The sequence below is a fragment of the Toxorhynchites rutilus genome, chromosome 1, assembly GCF_029784135.1.
Source record: "Toxorhynchites rutilus septentrionalis strain SRP chromosome 1, ASM2978413v1, whole genome shotgun sequence".
Lineage (NCBI taxonomy): Eukaryota > Metazoa > Arthropoda > Insecta > Diptera > Culicidae > Toxorhynchites > Toxorhynchites rutilus.
In genome coordinates, this window is record NC_073744.1 from 175,727,925 (window position 1) to 175,751,507 (window position 23,583).

The 23,583-nt window shown below is 38.2% G+C and overlaps 2 protein-coding genes across 7 annotated transcripts in view; one reads left to right on the forward strand and one right to left on the reverse strand.

Annotated features, from left to right (window-relative positions):
- The window catches only part of LOC129774001 (protein phosphatase Slingshot), a 41,376-nt gene extending 27,188 nt beyond the window's left edge, over positions 1-14,188 (reverse strand). The window contains exons 1-2 of one of the 6 annotated variants that reach the window (XM_055777714.1): positions 14,122-14,188; positions 6,274-6,320 (exon numbers count right to left, since the gene is read on the reverse strand). Coding sequence is in view for 2 of the 6 variants with exons in the window: in XM_055777684.1 (XP_055633659.1) it covers positions 6,274-6,320; positions 13,623-13,685 (110 nt within the window). In the remaining 4 variants the exon portion in view is untranslated. The other 5 variants (XM_055777708.1, XM_055777684.1, XM_055777702.1 and 2 more) reach the window with 5 other exon arrangements.
- A 3,198-nt stretch (positions 14,189-17,386) lies between these two features.
- On the forward strand, positions 17,387-20,064 carry LOC129769066 (paraplegin). Its single transcript, XM_055771084.1, has 3 exons — positions 17,387-18,358; positions 18,425-19,555; positions 19,618-20,064. The coding sequence occupies exons 1-3, from the start codon at positions 17,543-17,545 to the stop codon at positions 19,969-19,971; spliced, it is 2,301 nt and encodes a 766-aa protein (XP_055627059.1). The 5' UTR covers positions 17,387-17,542; the 3' UTR covers positions 19,972-20,064.
- The last annotated feature ends 3,519 nt before the right edge of the window (positions 20,065-23,583 follow it).

The window sequence follows — 23,583 nt, forward strand, 5'->3', positions numbered from 1 at the left end:
ACTAATTTTTCGGAAGTTCTGCATTCGTTCAAAACATTCCTCCAAAGACAGGGTATTCAAGTCTTGAACAGTCCTCCGTACAATCCTGCTAGTAATGGACAGGCAGAGAGACTCGTCAGGACAGTAAAAGACGTACTCAAAAAGTTTTTGCTAGAACCTGATATGCTAGATTTAAATCTAGAGGATCAGATTAATCTTTTTTTATTTAATTATAGAAATAATAACATGACATTGGAAGGTAGTTTCCCTTCTGAAAGAATATTTAGCTATAAACCAAAGATGTTGATCGATTTGATCAACCCAAAGAAGAATTATAAACAAATGTTGGTACCACATCCCCATGATGATGCTTCTAATTCTAGTAATAACTTTCATCAACATGACCCTTTAAATACACTGACACCTGGGGATATCGTGTGGTATAAGCATAACATTCCGCATTTACGTGAAAAATGGATTAAAGCGTCATTTCTAAAACGATTCTCTAAAAATTTACTACAGATCATGGTTGGAAACGAGGCGACGACTACCGTTCATCCAACGCAGATCAGAATCGTTAAGGATAGACAAGGAACATCCAATCAGCCAAGGACGTCTTTGAGATTGGTCGAAACTGGTCGGCCAATACCGACTACCGCTGAAACTGAGATGCCAATCGTGGAGGATAGAAATGATGATCGACAAACTTCGGCTCGAAAGGAGAATCAACCAACAGAAAGTGGAAGCAGAAAAAGAAAGTATCCGCCTGAATCGGGAATGCTGACTGGCCTACCAAGGCGTTCGAAGAGATTGAAGAAGCCAAGAATAGAAAGTGAATATGAATATTTTTGAATTTTTGTTCTTATTTCTGAACTTTTGTAAGGGGGAAGAGCTATTGTATATTGAATTAGTATTTGGTTTAGTTGAAATTTAGAATGTTTTCGAACATCTACCAAATGAGTATATATATATATATATATATATATATATATATATATATATATATATATATATATATATATATATATATATATATATATATATATATATATATATATATATATATATATATATATATAAATTTTAGATAGTTTCATTTATTCGTGTATTCAGCACGAATCGACATACTGCTGATAAACATACTACTGTCAAAGTATTTGTTTAGAATAAAGTCTTCTGACTTCGACTCCCAAACGTGACACACCTGTTTTTCATTAGCTCCGAATACAATTTCAGTTGATTAATAAATAGACAGTTTTCCCTCGGTGAACAGGAATAGTTTAATACGGTAAGTGTATCCACCCAAATGTACCCACATATGTTTAGTACCATTTTGTTGCGTACTACGCCGTTCCTGTCACTTTTTTAAATGTAAACAATGCATAGTTTTTTTTGTTTCATATGGTTCGTATTAAAAGTTGGTGTTATTTTGCTTAAAAATACACAAAATCTAACAAATTTCTCTAAGTGTCCAAAAACTGGTAATAGAACACTATTCTGCAGACAAAAGCTACGGTCAAATTGCTGATACTCTTCGACTGAGCGAAGATTTGATTGCCAAAATAGCTCAAAAGTTTAAAAAAAATAGGCTTCAACTTCACGAATTATATCGTATCAAAAATATCAAAAGAAACCAAATCAAGTATCACACGTAAAAGGCGACGAACCGGCTCAAAACGAAGTGTTTGAACATGAAAAAGGCGAATTATTGCAACAATATAAATTACTAAGTGACTCAACTCATTTTATAATTTCCTTAGTAGGTAGAGTCATAGTTTGGGCTCAGTGACATCGCGCGTGACGTTAGAAAACTCGAATTCATTGACAGAATATTGGCAAATAGCCGCAGATACACATTCCAGCAAGATTGAGATGCAAAACATAGCTTGAAGCTGGTACCGAATTGATCCACGGGAAGAAAAATCGATGTTTTGGACTGGCCAGCACAATTTCTTGACCTTGAGATCAGGAGTGGCCAATAGAACATTTGTGGTATATTTTGAAAGTACGAGGGCAGTCCGATAAGTACTTAGCTTACCAAAAAAAAAACAAAAATTTTGGAAAAGTGGCGATTTTTTTCTCCTTTTAGTTCGATACACTTGACCCAGTGATGCTCCAACTTTTTTAATCCACCTGAAAGATACTTTTTCTCGAGGTCTGCAAAGTAGGCCTCCGTGGCGGCGATGACCTCCTCATTCGACTCAAATTTCTGCCCGGTGAGTGAGTTTGGGAACAGAAAAAAGTCGCCCGGGGCCAAATCTGGAGGATACGGTGGATATGGCAACAGTTCGTAGTGCAATTCGACTAATTTGGCCGTGGCGACGGCGGAGTTTCCATTTTTTCTTTTTTTCTAAAATCCGCGGACACGCCCGCTTCCACACACGGTCAAAACAAAACTACTACTCCGATTCGGCTGAAATTTTGACTGTAACCGTTTACGAGAATGTACTACACGATAAGTAATCTCTCTTGCGATACTGAACACCATCGGGCTATGAGGCTAAGTACTTATCGGACCGCCCTCGTAAAGGTTCAAAAAAATAATCCAACAAGCCTTAAACAACTACAGCAAATATTGCAACTGAGTGGCACAAAATCGTACCAGAAACTACAGTTAAGCTTGTTGTATCAATAGCACGGCGATGTCATGCTGTCATTCATGCCAAGGGTGGTCACACTAAATATAGAGTAAATATTCTTTTTTTTCAATTTTGACTTAGGACTAAGGCAAAGTTCAAAGTTTCAAAAACGAGAGCGTTATACTGGAGCAACAAGATTTTGTGCGTTAATACCTCCTAAACAACAGAACGAAATGGTATGATAATCACTTCATTCGAAAGATAAAATGTCTACGCGTTATATGCTTGTTATTAATTGATCCAAAAACTTGTTTCAATAACCTTAAAATTGCTTCCAAAACAGGCTATTGAAACCACACGAATCAGTATATAAGCGTGTGCCCGCTCGGAATGTGTTGTGATTGCGCAGCGATTGATGTACGATCGCTGGAATATGTTTCCCGAACACAGACTTCAAAACCATGGAGCCTGGGGAAATCGACATTGCAAATACAATAGAACCCTGATTATCCGCGGAATAGTCGGGCTAGGTCACCACGTATAATGGAAATCGCGGATAACACAATAAAGGGCCAAACATGAAGTGTAAAAATGAAAAAAATATCTTTTAGCATGCAAACTATGCTTCATCAATACAGAAATCATTAAACTATCCATCTGTAAAGTCGTGTACACCAGTGATCAGATAATGTGAAAACCATGACCAAAACATAAAAAAAACGATACATTACCACGATACGATACCACTAACCGACAAATTTCGAGAAGATCTATAGAATTACTAGGAAACTCGTTTCCGCGGATAATCGAGGTTCCACTGTAGATGCAAGTAGGGATTGTTAACCGGTTTTACCGGTAATACCGGATCAGTTTTCATTACCGAATTACCGATAACTTTACAATATACACCCGGTTATTTTTTGGTCGTGCGAGGTGTATCTTGTCGCCAGATCACGTCACGGGCTGCAATGATCGAGCAGGCATTTGAAATTGTTCGTGACTTAATGAAATTTGACGATGACGGTATTGATCCAGTAGCTGGTCAACAGGAGGAGGAAAACCCACTAGACGATGCAGAATCTGCAGAAAAGTTGAGCATCAAGGAAAAACTTGAACGACGATTGCAGCAGTCAAAGGTATTAACGTCCACTCCCAGCTCAACGTCTACAACCGGATTGATGAAACCCTCAGACAAGTGTTTTCGTACTACGACGCAGAGAGCATCAGAGGCAAACACATGACGATTATATTCGATGCTCTTCGTACTGTACGCCCAACATCAGCAGACTCTGAACGTGCCTTCTCCGCCTTTGGAAATTTCGTTAATACGATACAATAAACATCCTTAGTGTTCTTAAGCATTATTTGAGCCAAAAAACTAAGTAGCAAAAACTTGCTAAATATTTTGTTTGTTTGTTAACTAACTATTAACAATAAAACCCGTGGAATGATTCATTTCAAAGTCTTTTTTTTTACCGGTGATTTACCGGTAATGAAATTTTCATTACCGAATAACCGGTTATTGAAATTTTGGCACGGTAATGCAATCACTAGATGCAAGCTGCGGGTACTTTTGTACTCGCTTGCGTTTTTGCGGAATTTGCGGAATCGGAATTTGTTCCCCTAACACAGACTTCAAAACCATGGAGCCTTGGGAGTTAGAGAAATCGACTTTGTAGATACATGCAAGTCGGCGTTGCTTTTATACCCCCATGCATTTTGGCACTCCGCAATACCCTTTGCTAACATATACTACAAAAGGGGGTACAAGAACAACGCTTTTGCTCGGTTATTCAAAACTGCATTCGAAGATATCCCTTCATGTCGTCAGCTCACTGAACTTCTACGCATACGCAGATTTACTTGCCATGAAGAACGCAATCTATCACAATGCATGAATTGACCTAAATTGTTTGCAATTGAATTCACCGGTTTAATCAATACACACAAATGATAACTTTTCGCAGTTATTTTTGCCGATTGAAACGGGATCCCGTCAGTTTTCAGTAATCGACGACGAGAAATGTTGAAATTCTTACCATAAGAGGACAAAGTTTCATTAGAGCTTCGGTTACTCGAGTAATACGGTTTCACTAAAAATCTTGTAAATTGTACATCTTGACACTAAAAACCATCCGATCAGACTGAACGAGTAGCCGAATATTATCGTCCCGAAGTGGGGAATGCAGTGTTACCATTGACGGACCGAAAAAAAATATGAGCAGCTATTCGATTTTTTTTTGCGTGAGCGTTTAATCTGAAAGACCCTGTACTTCAATTACGTCAATCTGGTAATTCAAAAACCACGACTGCAGATGAAAAAAAATTACCTTCGGATGTGCTGAATGGAAGACTGTTCCTTCCTTTAACGAGAACTGGATGCTTTCGCTGATTGCTGTTCTGTTAACCGAATGGATGTAGACCCAGCTAAATTTTCTAAAATCTCCTTTTCGTGAACGAGACAGTCCATATTGTACAAATATTGCTTGTTCGACACGGACCTGGGAATTATTTTGGACACGCAACATCTCATGCATGGTCAATAAAGCGTCCACAACTATGGGGTCCATCTTCATCTACGGCCTCAAATCACTCTATTGATCTCTAGCTCGCTGTATTTTAGAGTATGGTTCAGTAGTTTAGACTCCCTACTACAACAACGGTGTCGGAAGAGTTGAATCAGTTCATCGAAGGTTCGTAAGATATGCTCTTCGTAAATTGCCGTGGACGGAACCCTTCCGATTATTAAATTACGCCATCCATCTTTGAATTCTGTCGGTCCGCAGAGACACAGCTAGAGCTTTGCTGATAGCTGATGTTCTGCACGGAAGCATAGATTTTCTCAGTCTCCTGGAAAAAAATCAACATCAAGGTTCGATCACGAACTCTACGTAATAATTTGATGCTCTTACAGCCTTTTGATGAGTTGACAAAAAATAAATCAATACTTCGACATGACGATATAATCGCTGGGGAACGTTGTCGCCAAATTTGTGACGAAGAAGAGTTGTAGCATACGATGGATAACATTTCAAATGAAATACTTATTACTATCCCCATTATGACCGATTTATAATTATGTTTAATGATAAGAATAACATTCAGATACAAGTCAGCTGAAAAATAAACATTAACGAGCGCAAGTCAATGCTCGAACAGGACATACATGTGTCCTTCAACATTGTCACTAGCCAAACATTAATGACATTTTCTCAAAATTCGAACGACTCGCCCATGTGTATGTTTTACAAGGACATCGTTCTACCGCTTGTCCTCCTTCTCTCCGAACGTTTTTGCTCTTCATCCCACCGCCACCCTCCCATTTGGCAGACTATATCGCCGAGGAAGTTTACGCTACGAAAATTTTATAACGGTCGCGAGCGTGTACAGTCTAGAGGCGAATCATGTCCCAATGTCAGTGGCATTGCTTCGTCCGGTCACGATTTTTCACTCTGTCTGTTTTTTTTTCTGGTCAACTTTAGTGCGTCAGCCGGTCTGTGTAGGGTTCGTCAAGCGAACGATTGTTTACATTTCTATTATTAATAGATTATTGCACTATGATTATCCCAAATGGAAACGTGTTAGTCTTAGTCATCGAGCAACTGCGACTGCTCTCTGCATCTTACATCTCAAGTTAGTCTGTTATCGCGGTTCTCGAATGACATGATAACACTCTGTTTTAAGCCACTAGCTGGATGATAGTTGACCGACCTACCTTCTGTTTAGTTTAGCATTTTCTTCATCATCCGCACTGCTTGTGTCCTGAAAGTAAGAGAAAACAACAAAATAAGAAGCACATTCAGTCACATATGGAGATACGAGTTCGACAGTCTCCTACTTTTGACATTCATGGACGAGCGAGCGAACGAACGAGGGTTCATGGAAATTTTAAGAAAACGCCATTGTCGCGAGGAAAATGGAACATCATCTCGTGCGCAATTTTCGTATAGGTGTGAAGGACGGTCATCCGCACACAAGAGACCACGTTTCCTACTGATTTGCGTTCCATTTCGTCGTGAGATAATTCAGGATAATTCCGTGTGACTCTCATCGTGAAATGGTGAGCTTACAATCAGGACGCGGACACTACCGCCTCTGTCGAGCCATGTTATTGCTGTTATTGTGTCGCACTACATTATCGACTCTGACATATCTTTGGCAAATGCAACCCCCTCTATTTCTAACCCCTGCGTGACCATCGATTGCGATATTTCAGGCTGCCAAAAAAGGCAGCGTGAATCATGTTGTAAGAATGCATCTTTGCATATTTTTCGGGGTTACTCAGAGGAAAAAAAAACGCTGAATAACAGCCGGTTACGCACGGGAGTTCCCTCTGTTCGTTATTTAATCGATCACAATTCGAAGTAATTCGAGGAAGTCACACAGAGTAATTGATAATTGTTTTCCGCTACCAACAGTGGTGATAATTGTCAACAGATTGGCGCAGAAATCTACATAAAATAAAACGGCAAAAAAACAACACTCGGAAGAGAGAAAATCGATAAAAACAATAACACGGCAACGACAACAACATGAAAACTAATGAGAGACAACCAAATTAGGAAACAATCAATTCACGCACGCATGCTGCGAGCGAATACACTTCAAACCAAACCAGCTACATATATAAGCTTCTGAAAAAAGTAGTATACACATCAATTGCTAGTGTACGATTTGCTCCAAACAATTCGAGCTTGAGCTTGAAACCAATGGATGAGGCAACAAATTGTGAGGCGCTGAGGAGTGAGTGGGGTGTTCGTGAGATTTTTTTGCTCGCCCAATATTAATATACTTTCTTGTTCTTCGGTTGTTCAAATTCGTAGATAAAAAGCATAATTAAGCATAATTTGATACTTTGGAAATTTAATTCTATATATTTAGGTGCATTTCAGTGGCTCTATTCTAGAAAAACGAGTCGAATAACTGGTCGGTGTTAAGCAAATTAAAAATAACGCAAAATTGAAAATTTTGGGTTATTGGTTGCATTAGGTTAATCATGTCGTAAGCTACATACCACATTAATCTGATTTGGAAAATCACGCGTACAGCATGGATAACGTATCGAAATTGTTTCGAATGCTCAATAGAAACCCCTTATAGCGCCAAACTTGACGCGCGTTTTTCTCGAAATCATAAAAATTTCACATGGTCCGGTCTAACTTAACACCGACCAATTCGTCTAGACTTCTCCCGGCTTCAACCACTGTCGAGCAGGGTTATCATATCTACAGAATAATCTGTATTGATACAGATTTTACCGAATTTTTGAAACCAAGAATCTGTAGTTACAAATTACAGATTTTTTTAGGTTTTCATAAAGATTTACAGATTGTTCAAAATAACGATCCAATATTAGTTATGGCTTGGACTCTATAATTATTTCTTCTAATCCTACCAATTGTATTTGTACTACAAGAAATTCAGTCGGAATGAGGGTCATTTTGGCATTCATATGTAGCGTTAAGTACTGCTTTCTCATGTCCAGTCTAAGGCGAAAAGATGCAAATTCATCGGATAGCTCTTCAATATATAAAAAAACACTGTTTTTCCTTTTCCTACTGAAGTACAGTGAATGCAAATTTCTACTCTGATACCATCAACATTGTCAAATTCATAATAACTATGCCAATCAATGGTACTAAAGCTAAGATTATGCTTCAAAATTGAACTTATAAATTTAATACAGATTTCGTTACAGATTTTCTGGGAAAAAACTAATAAAAAAAGATTTTTGAGACCAAAAACACAGATTTTATTATGGCAACCCTGCTGTCGAGTAGTGCGAAACTAAACCCGGATTTAGACGATGTGAGTTAGGCTTAGGTGACACTGGATCGGAGTACGCACGAAAACTTGATTGTGCGAACTTGAAACTTGAACTGACGAAGAGAAACAAACAATTTTGTTCGATAGAAGCTGGCGAATTCGAACGAAGCAAGTGGGAAGCAATGAAACCACACCAATACATTTATATGTGATTGTTTACTTCTCGCGATTGTATGTGTTTCGTGCAGCCTTATTTTCGTAAGAAGCAAAAAAATAATTTTGACATCCATGTCTAAAATCCGACGTCAGGTTCAAAAATTGCAAAATCACATAACCAACCGATGAAATCTTTTAAATATTAGTGTACAGCATGTTATTATATTTAAATAACTCAGATAAAACTTATCGTCGTAGATATAGTGAACCTAATTTATTTTCCATTGAAAATGGTTCAAAGTTGTTGGTTCTCTCCTAGAAAAAAATATAGGAGGTTGTGTACAAGATATGACCGCATTGTTGACGTAGAACTGCGCTGTTATTTTATATAAGTCGTTTGTTTATACCTTCGGATATTATTCTATAATGCTGTGAAATTTTAGAAACAACTGCATAGTTGAATAATCTCTGAAATGGTTTTTTCATTGTAGAATCAGTTGACGTCAGTTATTCTTGCCCTCGCAGAACAATACACTAGCTGATATTATGTCGCAATTTATTTCATGTCAATGCATTGTAAATTTACCTCGAACGCTACCGGTGGCCTTTTTCGGCAATTGACATTGACTAGGAATATACTTCTCATCATTTTACGCTATTCTCAAAAGAAACGCTTCTGTTAATATTACTGGCCTCGAAAAAAGCTGCTTACTTTCTCATGCTCGAGATAAGCACAGCTGTCACTCTTAGTGGAGGAAGTTTTGCTAGCGGCAAGCGAAACCTAATCACATACAAAATTCTAGAACGACATTTACTTTCTTCTTGGTGACTAAACAAGTAAAATAAACTGTGAATATCAACAACCTCGAAAACAGTAGCACTGCTTCATTATGATCAAGTTTGGCGCATTACATTTTCGACCGACGCGCTGAGGTCGCCTACTTCGCTGTTGTTCGGTGCGGTGTTACACTCGCAAAGGCTCGGTTCAGTGCGAGCGCTTTCCACTGCACCAACATAGCGTGCCTCATTAGATGATAATGGCCTCGATATTTTATTGCCCCTGGCAATGCGTCCGTTTTTTGCAGGGCTCGAGCCTGCCTTCCTCTTCTTCTTGCTCATCACACATTACGCGAAGCGTCTTATATATGACGCGGAAAGAAAAACACACGGTACGAATAACGCGAAAAACAAACTGAAAAAACCATACGACGATATTCAAGTTGGATTACCACTGATGGGGTCCAAACTTAGATCGAAGCGCAGCGAAAGTAAAGTGAACTGGATCGCTCAACAATCCGATGCCGAATAAAAGTTTGCCTTTCTTTCTTTCTTTGTTTTTAAGAGGCTTTAAACTTTGCAGTTCATTCGCCTCTATACAAGTTTGCCTCAGCGAGATCCACTGTTTATACTCTAGGCAAGTGTTCCCCTTCATTCTTCTTCTTTTCCTTTGTTCACGGAGACTTTAAATCCTACGTTTTCCCCTTCGTTGCTCGTTATTGACAGCTCTGTTCGGGAAAGCACTTTAATAGACAGAACAAATGTATGGGAAAATGGAAACGCTTAAAATTTTCATGAATTTTAACCATTTACAAACCAGGGGATTCGAATATATAGCATATTAAACAAATCTTAGGGAATTTCCGATTCGTTTAGTATGTAAATCGCCAAAATCCGTTCGCGACAAAAATAGTTATTAACGTTAACTTTATTTCATAAAAACGTAACCTGTTTTCTGATTTGGCACCCTTAATGAAAGAAGTAGTTCTACGTCAAAAAAAGGGATGAAGTACAGTAGGTAATAATTTGGTTGAGTTATATGACCGTTGACCGTATATATTGTGAATTTTAATATTGATGAATAACTTAAATTTTCTCGAATTGTGTTTAATCAGAAGAATTAGAAGATTATGATTTACGTAATATAGAAAATGCACCGCAAATAAAAGTTTTAATAGCGCTGCCATCTATCACAAATTAGGAGTATGAGATAATTTTAACAATTTTATGTTCAATTAAAATAATGTTGAATGATTTCAAGGTGAAATGTAAAGTTACGAACCGTTCCGAGAGTACGCATAACACTTTATACTTCTGGTAGAATTTGCGATAGAGAGTTCCTTCAATGAACTAAAAAATTTAGATCGATCGGCTAGAAAAAACAGCTCAAAATTTGCCTATGAACATTCAAAATTGCTGCAATATGTTTAGAATTACAGCAGATTTGACAAAACACTGTAAAAATGTAAATCGATGCAAAAATATTTTTTTTCGTCAAAGTAACAAATTATCCTTGTACGCTGAGGTTTTTTTCGTGACCAATTAAAGCGTTTTTTACGGGGTCCCCACGCAAAAATAAAAGAGCAATATCACATCGCTCCCTCATGCTCCCTCAGAGCATATGACGATAGGGCTTGTGATTAAAAATAATGCCCATCCTATCACAATTCTCACGTAAATTTTTAGGTGTTTAGGTTTTTTTTTGGCGGATTTTCCAAACCCCCCCAAGTAAAACCAATCCTGGGTGTATAGAATTTATTGATTTTTTTCAAAACCGTTTATCGATGATTATTTATTAAAATTTTTCGTTTAAACAATAATATCTCTGTTATGAATGGTCCTGCAACAATTTAAAAAAGTCAAATGAAAGATAGTTGATGACGTTATCAACTGCTATCTTTGAAAAAAAAAAAAAGAAATCGATTTCCCATTTCTTCCCGATATTTTTGTCCATTACATCTACATACATCGAGATACAGATTTCTCTGTAAATATTCGGTGTAAATCCATGTGAATTATGCTTTAAAGTGATTTATATCCCATCTTCATGTGTTGATATTTCACGATTTCAAAGCATTTCAAAAATCGCCTAAAAATTTCGACTTCACACCCTGTTCCTTCAATTTTTTTTTCGAGTGTGAAAAAGTTCTATTTCCATTTCAGTTATTTTTATTAATTTCCCTCCTATAACTTGTATACATTTTAGCCTATGGCTTTTCTCAAACCCTTTTCCGGCCAACGAAAATTTGGCTGAAGATGGATCAAAATATTTTCTATCAATGAGTATTATCTCAAAAATGTGCTTTGGGTCCTTTCAAATAACTTTTTTAATCTTTAAATTGATTAATTTCCCCTATACAAGTTGTATAGGTTTTGGGCTATAACTTTTCTTAGACCCTTCTCCGACGAATGGAAGATTTGCTAAAGTTAAATGAATATATTCTATATTGAATAAGTGCTATCTCGAGAACGTGTTTTGGGTTCTTTCAAATAAGTTTGTTTTAAATTTTCTTTAAAATAATTAATCTCTTAAATTAAATTCTGTATATTCTCCTATGTTGACCCATGCTCACGTTTCAGTCTAAAACTTTTCTGTCACGATCAAGAGAATAATGAATTATGTGGAAAGATGAATGAACAAAAACTTTTATCCGCTAGCTCTACACAAGTCCTTAAAGAAGGAACGCGAAAACGAGAAAACTCGTGAGCTGTTCGCAACAAATGGAACACGAAACACTAGAAAACTCGTGAGCGGTTCCGTAAAGTGTTAAAATATCTATCCTGATACGATGAGAGAGCAACGAATCTTATCCAGGTTAAGAACCGGCCACTGCAACATGTCACACAACTTCAACAGAGGACCCTTTCATCCCCTTTGTGACTTGTGCGAGGTTCGCAATTCAGTCGAACACATCCTCTGTATTTGCCCAAAGTATGAGAACCTCCGGAACTCACACGGGATCAGCGGGAGCATTCGAGATGTGCTTGGCGACGACCCTTCACAAACTACTGCACTGCTCTGTTTTTTGAAAGATGCCGATCTGTACTTTAAAATTTGAACAAAAAACTTGTGATTAAATCGAAGATCCTTGTTCCTTCCCCTTCGCGATAAGGGGAACAAGAACAGTCGGCATCTTCGAGTGGCGCGGATTCCCCATCTGTGGCCTGGGGCCATGGCAAGCGGACATCCTCGTCAAACCAGGGGAAAAAAAAGCTCAAATGCGTAGAAATTCTCGTGACGAAATCTGTTTTTGTTTTATTGTTAATTGCTTGCCCGTATGTGCATGTAAAATGGATAGTAAGCGCACTTTGCGGCATGGTTTCGGCCGTTTTTACTGAGACGAACCAGCCCAGGAGACTGAAAGTCTCAAAAATAAAGAAAAAAAAATCAATCCTGATGAAGTATGCAAAAAAAAGAAGCCCTTGAAACTGACAGCACTGGCAGCCTTGTCCCTTGTTGCTCACTTTGATTGATGAGTATTATGTCAATCGTATCCAGCAAACATGAGTAGTGATTTCTCATTCATAATGAGACGCAAAACGCCCTCACTGAAAATGTTTTCTTTCTTCTTTTGCTCACTCTTCCATGCTTTACACTTTTTTCATTCATTGATCTGCCCCTATCACAAAATCCCTTTGGCACTATTTGCTTCCGAATTACTACGCGATAATGCGAAATTGTTGTTCGTTGGTGAAAGAGGCCGACGAAAGCAATGATATGAACTTCCTTTATCGACAGGACATGAAGGGATTAATCATCACATTGGGTGTAATAAGCATGCCATTTTCTCGTTTTACGAATGTCTACTATCTCTGGTATATCTTTTTACGGCGCCATGATCGTTTTTTTCTTCTGTTTTCTTCCTTACCAGCAGCTGAAAAGTCACTTTTATCCACTAGACACGATTTTCTTCTTTTGGCCTCCGAGCACTGACACCATTTTTTCTACTGACTGCTTCCTTTAACACCGTTCCCTTATTCCATACACCTCTATCGAAACTGAAATGTGGTTCTTTCTCAGGCCTTCCTTGCAAAACACCACACACGCAAAGATAGACTATCGGGAGATATTTTATCACTGAAAGACTCCATCTCGCTCGAATTCCGCGGTTTTCCACCAAGAAACCATCGACATGAAAATTTTGCTATTGCGAAAACAGTACCAGCTTTATACATTACTACTACGCACACCAACGCACAAAATAACACACGAGCGTCGAAAAAAGATCATTCCTAATTTTGCACAGGAATTGCAATGCCGTTTACGGTAATATCGCAGCAAATCTAGTAGACATGGATTCGACGGAGAACATAATTAAAAAGCTTGATTCCACACCTAGTTATGGGGAATCGAACGTCGCCTACCGAGTTAGAACTGTGTGTTGAACCTGCGAGACTTGGCGATCGCTGGATGGTCACTAGGGCCATCGCATAATCGCGGCCAGTTTTTTTTCTATCAACTCAGGTACTCCTTTGCGTCTTGCCAACCGTTTTGCCACTTATTTGTTTTTTTTTGCTAACCTCTCAATAGGAAAGGAAGGTTTTTCCACAATCCACGTAACTTTCGTAAACTCGAACACCAAAAAAAGAACTTGACACACACGATGCGCGAGTTTTTCTTCCTTTTTTGCCTCGAATAGGAGAAGACGATGGCCTTCTCTTTGCCTTCGGATATCGACACTTCACAGTTTTAGTTAGGGAGCACAAGAGTATAAAATGTAGAAGAAAATAATAAATGCTGCTGCCCTCTGCAGGTTTTGTCGGTTGGTTGGTTGACCGACTGACTGACGGGCGGAGGATTGCTCGTTCGCCCAGTTCTTCGTTGTCGTCGTCGTTATGTGTTGTACATTTCAACTCTACTCACGCTATTCACCCATCATGCACTAGCAACCATCGCACACGGTTATTATTACCACTACACTCTAGCAGGTCATTCAACAATACAGAGAAATCAGTTTGACAGACAGTAGAGATTGTTAAGCCCTGCGGTGTGCATACCGGCGAATGATATCATGACACCATTTTTCTTTTGGATGCTGGAATGACAGATGTGAGGACATGTTTTATTTTGAGGGTCCATCCACATACTACGTAAAAGGGACGGTAGAGGGCAATGTCCACGTCCACGTGTATTTACTGTGAGGGAGAGGAAATATAGATAATGTCCCGGGTGACACGTTAGATAAATATCTTAAAAGAATAAATTCTTATGTTTACAGTAGCACACTGGTTATTCGCGGAATAGTGTGGCACAGTCTCGTAAACGGTGGATAATTTTGATGACCATCACAAACTGCCCTTGTGCGAAACTTACCGCTCAATATAGTGTAATTCCATTCCAAATCAGCCAAAAAACGTCCAATTTTGACGTGACTCTCTTCGATTTTATTGAAACTTGGTACTTATGATGAAAACTATCTAAAATTATAATTTTCATTTTCATATGACCAGTTTTAATTACGACTGGTTCTTTAAAAGGGCCTAATCAAAATCATTGATCTTTTTTTTCAAAATTCGTAAATCAAAATCCAGATGTCTGATTAAAATATGACTTATGACAAAGTTATTGAAAAATAAATGAATCATTTAGGAAAAAATAACATTTTAAATTTACTGTTAAAAATCTACCTCAAAAATTGAATTTAATATTAAAATCTTTTACATCTCAAAACACCTCTCCTTCGATATTTTTTTGTATATTTTTATTGGAAAGCCCTTCCAATTTAACAATGTTTGGCGTATAGTAATTCCGTGGTAAACTCACCAAAATGGAGATATGAATTTTTGGAAATTTTTGAAATTTCAATACTTTGTAGAATTCTAACTATTTAAGAAAATTAACATGAAAAATGGAATTTACATGCGATTCTACATGAAATACTATATATAACACTTTCGCGGATAGTCGGGGTCGTACTGTATTCAAGAACAAATTACAACTGTTATAAATTTTCAAGAATCACGCCCGCCAAGGCATATTTTTCTCATAAAGTTAATCTTCTTCACTGAAATCTGTATCCTGAAAGCAGCTCACATAAGCTGTAGGCGATCGAACTATTTCGATTGGTGGTGGAGGATTATTCATTCCACCAGAGAAGCCACCGGAACAAGACCAGACGGGCTCACAAAGAAAGTAAATATTAAACCCCAAATCAAGAAGTAGAAGTTCCGCTCCGAACTTGTTCGGATGAACAAGGTTGCGGTTACATTGGATATGCCTTTGTGCAAATTTTTTTTAGGAACAGGTGCAGGATGGCTAGAAGGATGAAAAAACCTGAAAGGACATGAAAAGATTGAAACAAGAGAAGAAATAAGTGTCTTGACTTCAATGATTTCAATTAGTTCATTCTGCGGAAAGTGAAAGTGAAAGTGAAAGGAAGCAATGCAATGCAATGAAATAATACCAAGGCCCAGAACAGCGAGAATGTGAGGAATCATCACCCTCATTAGAAGAGGGACTTTTCTTTTTTTTTTGTTATTCCTTCCTGCGTCTGATAGTGTGTAGCATTACAGCATAACACGACGGTTGGAAAAATACAACCAATATCGGTCTTGAACATCATTTTTGCCTATCGTGTGCAGTTATTCCGCCACGTACACCCCATACGTAGGCTGACGAGACGTTTGGGGGGCTGCCATACAAATGAAACACAAATTTCAGCATTACTCGAGAATCAATCAAGCAAACGAAACCAAATTTGGCATGTGGAGGTTTTAGGATCCAATAAATGTTTCTATGATGGTATGACACCCCTCCCTCTTCTGGAATGGAGAGGGGGTCCCTTAAAAATAATACACATATTTCAACCAAACATGACAATTGAAAATTTTTGGAAAACTCTGAAGAAAAATTCGAAAAATTCAATCGCATATGTTCAACAATTACATATTGACAAGCGTTTTTAGTCCATTTGATGTTTGCGCTAACGAAAGTGATCTTCGTTCGAAAATGGAAATGGATTTTGATGTGATAAAATGCACTCCTATATCTTCTTCTAACTATATAAATAAAAATGGATCGCCGAATGTATTGATAAGAGAAAACTCGAAGAAGGAATTATCCGATCCGATCATTCTATCATATTTTCTGTATCAAACATTTATTCGATGTAACGGAGAAACATGTTATTTGCAACTGATTGAAAAATCTTGAACGAGAATTGTGTCTGAAAATAATCTGATATTATAATGACGAGATTTGGTAGAAGTCCTAGGAAATTTATATTAAAAGTAAATTGTAAAAGGTCAATATATAGTTGATTGAGTGATTGTGATTGTAAGAGGTCAATATATATATGAATCAATGAACAGTTCTGCGATCGGACCCATGATCGTAAGTAAGAAAACGTGAATGTTCGGAGGTATTGATAACAAAAAATAAATTTTGGGCTAGACGAAGTTTGCTGGGTCAGCTAGTTATAATATAAAATCATTATTAGACATAACCTTCCTTAAAAATTTTTCACCACTCGAAAATTAATATTATTTTAAATTACATAGAATACATATTTGATACGGGAAGTAAATTTTAATTAATAATTTTTATTTTCAAAGTGTGTTCAATCCTCCAATCCATTGTCATTCTCCCTTCCCAATAACGAAGCACAAAGTTTAATGCAGTCAATACAAATAACGTTTATTCGTTTGAGTGACAATTCGGGTGTGTTAAACGATCCAAAACTAGCAATACATTACAACATTCCGACGATTTGAACAGCGCGATGATATCAGAATCGGTGAATTTAAATCGTTACTATTGATAAGGCTATCATTTCTATTAACAAAACATGTAATAGAAAATTGAAACAAACTTAAAATTAGAGTTAAGTGAGAATAATAGGATTCTCTAGATGCTCTCCAAAAACTGGTGAAATGTCCACGTGAACAACAGGGGAAGGGGTATAAGGAATGTACACGCTTGTTCACGGAGGGGGAAGGTGTGTCTAAAATCATGCTTTTTTTGTCCACGTGGTATGTGAACAACCCCTTTTCTAAACTAATAAAAAACTCACTTATATTACTACAATTGGTACTACTACCCTAATTATTGAATAGCATCAGCCCTGAGTATTTCAACCATTTCAGCAAGTACCCCTGATTTATGTAAATAATTCAAAGTGTCAAATGGGTTTCAAAACAAACATATTTGCAGAGGGTATTCAGTGATCATTGTTGTAATTTCATAACGATTTAAAAAGGAGCATTGCAAAATTTCATCATTACCAAAACAAGTTTTTGTTCAGTTTGTTCATATGACATGTTGAAAAGATAATTTCGATAAAACCATGTTACGACTTGGAAGCTATAAACTGCTGCAAAGCAGTAGAATTCATACAGTGGTACCCGCTATCAGCAGTTTTTCCAGTGGATCCTTCAGTAATTCGTCGAAAAGTATCGAGCAATTCGTCACTCCGAGACATCTTAATCACCGCCAGCTGCGCCAATTGAATGATGAATATCGCGCAATTTTCCGGCTGTTTTCTCGATCCTACGGCATCCCGCAGTACGCCTTGTTCCGCAATCTACACACGTCCGTCCGCCGGGAGCAGCAGCAGCAGCAGCAGAAGCGAAACGGCGGCGGCGGCGCTCCGGACCCAAATCGCAAAAACGATGATGATGATGACAAGGAGAAGATGATGTCGGTGGTAACGAAAACGCTCTTTTGGATGATCGCAATCTACATGCTGGTGGGATTCCTCACGATGGTGCTGCCGAACAAGAACCGGCCGGAAACGACAACGCGGTACGTCAGCTGGCACGAGTTTGTCCACCACATGCTGGCGGTGGGTGAGGTGAAAGAAGTTGTGGTGCATCCCGACATGGAGATGGTGACGATCCTGCTGCACGACGGGGCCATCGTCAAGGGCCGGCGGGCTCATTCGAACATTTTCCATATGGCTGTGGCGGATGTGAACAAGTTTGAGGAGAAGCTGCGGCTGGTGGAGAAGCGGTTGGGGATCAAGGATGGCGTTTCGGTGCAGTTCGAACGCAGCGGGGACATTAGTGGGAGGATTTTATTTACTTTGATTGCGACCGGGGTGATTATTGCGCTGTTGAGCCGTATGAAGGGTATTCGGGGACCGATTAGTATGGACATGTTTGTAGGTTTTATTTGCAACGAGGAAGGCAAAAAGGGAGTTCGCTTTAATGTTTGATCCTATTTCTAGAGTCAAATGGGTCGTGCAAAATTCACACTGGTTGATGCGATGGACGGAGGCCGCGGTGTGTGGTTCAAAGATGTGGCTGGCTTGCAAGAAGCGAAGCAGGAGGTGATGGAATTCGTAGACTATCTAAAGTCTCCCGAACGATACCAACGGCTAGGAGCTAAAGTTCCGAAAGGTGCCCTCCTGTTGGGGCCTCCTGGATGTGGTAAAACATTGCTGGCGAAGGCGGTTGCCACGGAAGCGCAGGTTCCGTTCCTTAGCATGAATGGTTCAGAGTTTATCGAGATGATTGGCGGTCTTGGAGCGGCGCGAGTGAGAGATTTATTTAAGGAAGCTAGAAAGCGATCACCTTGTATCATTTACATCGATGAAATTGATGCAATCGGTAGACAACGAGATGGGGGCGGTAGCTTTGGCGGAATGAGTTCCGGAGAGTCGGAACAAACACTCAACCAGTTATTAGTTGAGATGGACGGAATGGCTTCTAAGGAGGGTGTCCTCATGCTAGCGAGTACTAATCGAGCAGACATTCTCGACAAAGCGCTACTTCGGCCAGGAAGGTTCGATCGACACATTCTGATTGATCTCCCGAATTTGTCAGAGCGAAAAGAGATTTTCGAAAAACATTTGTCCGTAATTGCACTGGAAGCTTCGCCGGATAAATATTCTGCTCGATTAGCAACGTTGACTCCGGGTTTTTCTGGCGCAGATATTGCGAATGTTTGCAACGAGGCTGCTCTTCATGCGGCCAGAACCAGCCAAAAAACGGTGAAGACTTCCAATTTAGAGTACGCCGTGGAACGGCTTGTTGGTGGCACCGAAAAACGATCGCATGCACTGTCCCACGCGGAACGACGCGTGATAGCTTTTCACGAGTCAGGTCATGCCCTCATCGGCTGGTTACTACCGAACTCGGACGTTCTGTTGAAGGTAACCATCGTGCCGAGAACCAGCTTGGCACTCGGTTTCGCCCAGTATACTCCCAAAGAGCAGAAGTTATACAGCAAGGAGCAACTCTTCGATAAAATGTGTATGGCTTTGGGCGGTCGGGCAGCAGAGAATGTTACGTTCAATAAAATAACCACCGGAGCGCAGAATGATTTGGAGAAGGTCACAAAAATGGCATATGCTCAGGTAATGTATTTTTCCTTAGCATTTTTTTTTCAAAATAATTATTGAAAAAAATAATATTCCAGATTAAGTACTTCGGCATGAACGGTACCATCGGGCCCATATCATTTTCCGAGGAAAGCGAATCGAATCCGTACGCCGAGAAGCCCTATTCCAAACATCTGGGGAACATAATCGATTTGGAGGCGCGCAACATGATTACCGAAGCGTACGAAAGAACCGAACAAATTCTGCGTGATAACGCCGACAAGCTAAAAACTCTCGCGGAAGCACTGCTCGAGAAGGAAACGCTCAACTACGACCAGGTGGTGGCGCTGATTGGGCCACCCAAATACGACGACGCGAAACGAAAAATCGAACCGGTGGAATTCGAGGACAGCTTGAAAAAACTTGCGGCCAGCGGAGAGGAGTCCAAGTAGAGGATCGTGTTCTGAGTTGATGTTGAGTTTTCTTTGTCCTGTTCTCGTAGGAAATAAAATATAGTGTACATACAATTATTTTCATTTATTGAAGTCTAATGTTTAAGTCCACGTTACGTAACAAAATTCCATTTTTATTCCTAAATAAATTCACGGGACCCTATATACTTGAGCAGCTAACTTCGAATCTGGGACCGAATGATGTGCCTGAGCCAAGATGATAAAGCACGCATTTTAATGGGGTTAACAGTAGCCAGTAAGCCAGCACCGATAGATGCATCTCGAACAGGGTTACCATATCTACATAATAGTATGTATTTCTACAGATTTTTTAGACTTTTTTAAACCAAGAATCTGTAGATACAGATAACAAGTTTTTTGGGTTGCATACAGAATTTACAGATTTTTTTCAAATAACATTGCAATAATGGCATGAGGATAATAATATTTTTTCCATCTCACCTTTTTTATTCATTGAGCGTTATAATAAATAAATAACATCGTTTATCTTTTTCTAACTAAAGCACAGAGAATGTAAATTCCTAGAGTGCACTCATACTGTCGTGAAAATTCATTTCCTTTGAAAGTTTATTTTTATTTATTTATTTTATTTTATTAATCATTACAGTGTAAGGTGGAACCTTTTAATTTACTGCAACCAGTTACTAATTCGAATTTAATAGTACTTATCGTTAATCACATCAATTATCAATTTTTCTAATTTATCTATTTACTAATTTGATTATTTTTTTATAGTTGCTGATTTTCCCCCATTAAGCCAAGCCATGCTATCCCGCCTAAATCCACTGATTGAATTTTTTTTTCCGAAATTAGGAAGGAGATTCCAATAAGTTATGCCCCTGACAAACAGAGTGTTGCCATAATGCGACGTGTTGGACTGAGGGATTATAAAATTTGTCATTCTAGAACTTCGGAAACCTTGCAATTTTTGTTTAAGATATCGAGGAGATGAATAGTTAAGTATCTTAAAAACTTATTAAGCGTGCACGCAACTTCAAAAATTCATTGAATGGACATCCCAGTAATTGCTTTTGAAGGTGGCTGACTCTGGAATATCTATTAAGGTTGAAAACGTACCTGACACAACAATTTAAAGCAATTCGCAATCTATCTAAAGCTCTGACTGAAGCATTCAGTATAAACTCTGCGTCATATAAGAAATGAGGTAATACTAGCGATTTGAAAAGATTTATTTTAACTTCAGTTCCCATCATGTTAGATGTTAGCCAAAGATGTCGAAGTACGTTGTATATTTTTGTACACATAAAGTATACATGTCTATCAGGATCAAGATCAGATGTAATAATAAAACCAAGATTGGTACAATGGTCAACATATTCGATTACATTCCGCATAAGGAGAATATGCGGAAATGGCAAACGACTTCGATTTCGAGATATGAGCATCGCCTTAGTTTTCTAAATGTTAACAGGAAGAAGGTTTCGACAAGACCAAATGTGAACTCTTCTTAAATCATCATTTAGAATGTTAACCATCACTTCAATAGACAGATTAGTAGAGCGTAGATATATTTGGACATCGTCAGCAAACATATGAATTTGGCACGCTTTCAAAATAGTAGTAAGATCATTTATATATAGTGAAAATAGTAAAGGGCCTAGAATGGAGCCCTGAGGCACACCAGATACTATATTGACAGAATTAGATTTTTCTTCATTTATCGAAACAATTTGAGATCTGTTAGATAAGTACGATTGTACAAGACGAACCGAATTACTTGAAAAACAGAACTGCTCGGACAATTTTATCAATAACTTGTTATGTGACACGCGGTCAAATGCTTTAGAAAAATCTACGAGTAAAAGAATTGCGACACCTTTATTATCAACTGTTCTACTAATATCATCATGTACTTTGAGAAGAGCTGTGGTTGTACTATGGTCTGATCGGAAACCAGATTGAAATTCACTGAGTAAATTAGAAGAGTTTATGTACTCATGAATATGGTTTTTAAGAATTTTTTCCAATACCTTTGACAAACTACACAGAATGCTGATAGGACGCAAATTGTTCAAGTTTAGATTGTTTTGTTTCTTTTTTATCGGTATGATCTTAGCACATTTCCATGTTTGAGGAAACATCGAAAATTTTACGAATAACGTCATTATGAAACAAATGTGTTGGGAAACTAATGGCAAAATCATTTTAATAAACCTAAGCGGAATTCCATCCAACCCAATGGCACTGGATTTAATAGAAGTTATAGCAGTAATTACTTCATATTCAGATATATGGGAAAATTTGAAACCATTTTCATTTCTAGGAGCAACTGGTAAAGTAGTATTATCCGAAATAAAATTAGAACCAAAATATTCGTTAATTGTATCACACGAATATCCAAACTGATCATTATTTTTGACAGACTTTGTAACTTGTATATTTTTCAACTTTTTCCACAAATCCCTACTAGAACTGGATCCATTCAATCGAGATGAAATATAATTCATCTTTGCAACGTGAATCAGCTGTGTTACTTTGTTACGTAAACACTTGTATTGAATGAAATTCAAAGGATCTTTGGTGGTAATCCATAAGCGATACGCAATATTTCTTTCGACCATGGCATTTTGGATTGCATTGTTGAACCATGGATTTTTCTTTGGCCTTGAGATTTTAATAGGTACAAATGAATCATAAAGTTCAATGAATCTTTGATTTAGAAAATCAAAGGCAATATCAGGGTCAGAAATGCTGTACAATAAAGACCAATCGATAAATTCTGTAGCACGGCCTAGACCGATCAAATCAACATTATTATAATCTCTATAACATTGAAATTGATTTGTAGTGTCAGTACGATTGAAATCCAACGATGCCAAAATAATGTCATGTTTAGAAAAAAGTTTATTTTTCAAATGAATTGAAAATGTACAGCTCAAAGCGAAGATAAGGGATTGAATCAGGGGTGGCATTTCGCATTTCGAAACGAGTGATTTTTGTTCGTTTCGACCACTTTTGCCACTATGAATCTCGAACCGAGCGAAATTAATGAGGCAGTAGTAGAGTTTCGAGTAAAGTTTAACATTACGTAACATTGTGTTCGAGCAATTTCCAACTCGAAACGAGAACAAATGGCTGATCGTCGTATGGGGAAATGCTAGTGAAACGTTGATTTTAATGCTAAACCTTACATCAAAGAAAATGATTGATGCACGCATAGACGGAAAATTCAGTGTCAGGCGAGGCTCAACGCGTTAAATGGATTGACTTTATGGTCAATTGAAAGTGAATGTCATTTTGTATTCAGAAAAGTTGCTGTTGTTGAGTCGAGACGCGTGAAGATTTTTTTCATGTCTTGTTCGTTTATTTTTACAGGCTCAGTCACAAGTTTTTTTAAGTTTGAAGGAGCCGAATTCTTAACTATACATACACTGCGTTTCACAACTAGAGAACCACTTGATACTTGATAACAAGGCTTGATTGGACCTCTAAGACAACCGCCCCGGGTGTCACCCGGTCACGCTACGTCACTGGATATAAGAATAAGATTAAGAATTGAATGTGATCATCACCATTGTTGCAATCTCCTTATATCCCATCTTTTCTGTAAAAAAAATATGTCACCCTTCT

What these genes read in the sequence shown, in the direction of transcription:
- LOC129769066 (XM_055771084.1), top strand. Translation starts at nt 17,543, where the DNA reads ATGTTACGACTTGGAAGCTATAAACTGCTGCAAAGCAGTAGAATTCAT. An exon ending in CGATTAGTATGGACATGTTT is followed by an intron (nt 18,359 to 18,424) that starts GTAGGTTTTATT and finishes TCCTATTTCTAG; the next exon opens with AGTCAAATGGGTCGTGCAAA. An exon ending in CAAAAATGGCATATGCTCAG is followed by an intron (nt 19,556 to 19,617) that starts GTAATGTATTTT and finishes ATAATATTCCAG; the next exon opens with ATTAAGTACTTCGGCATGAA.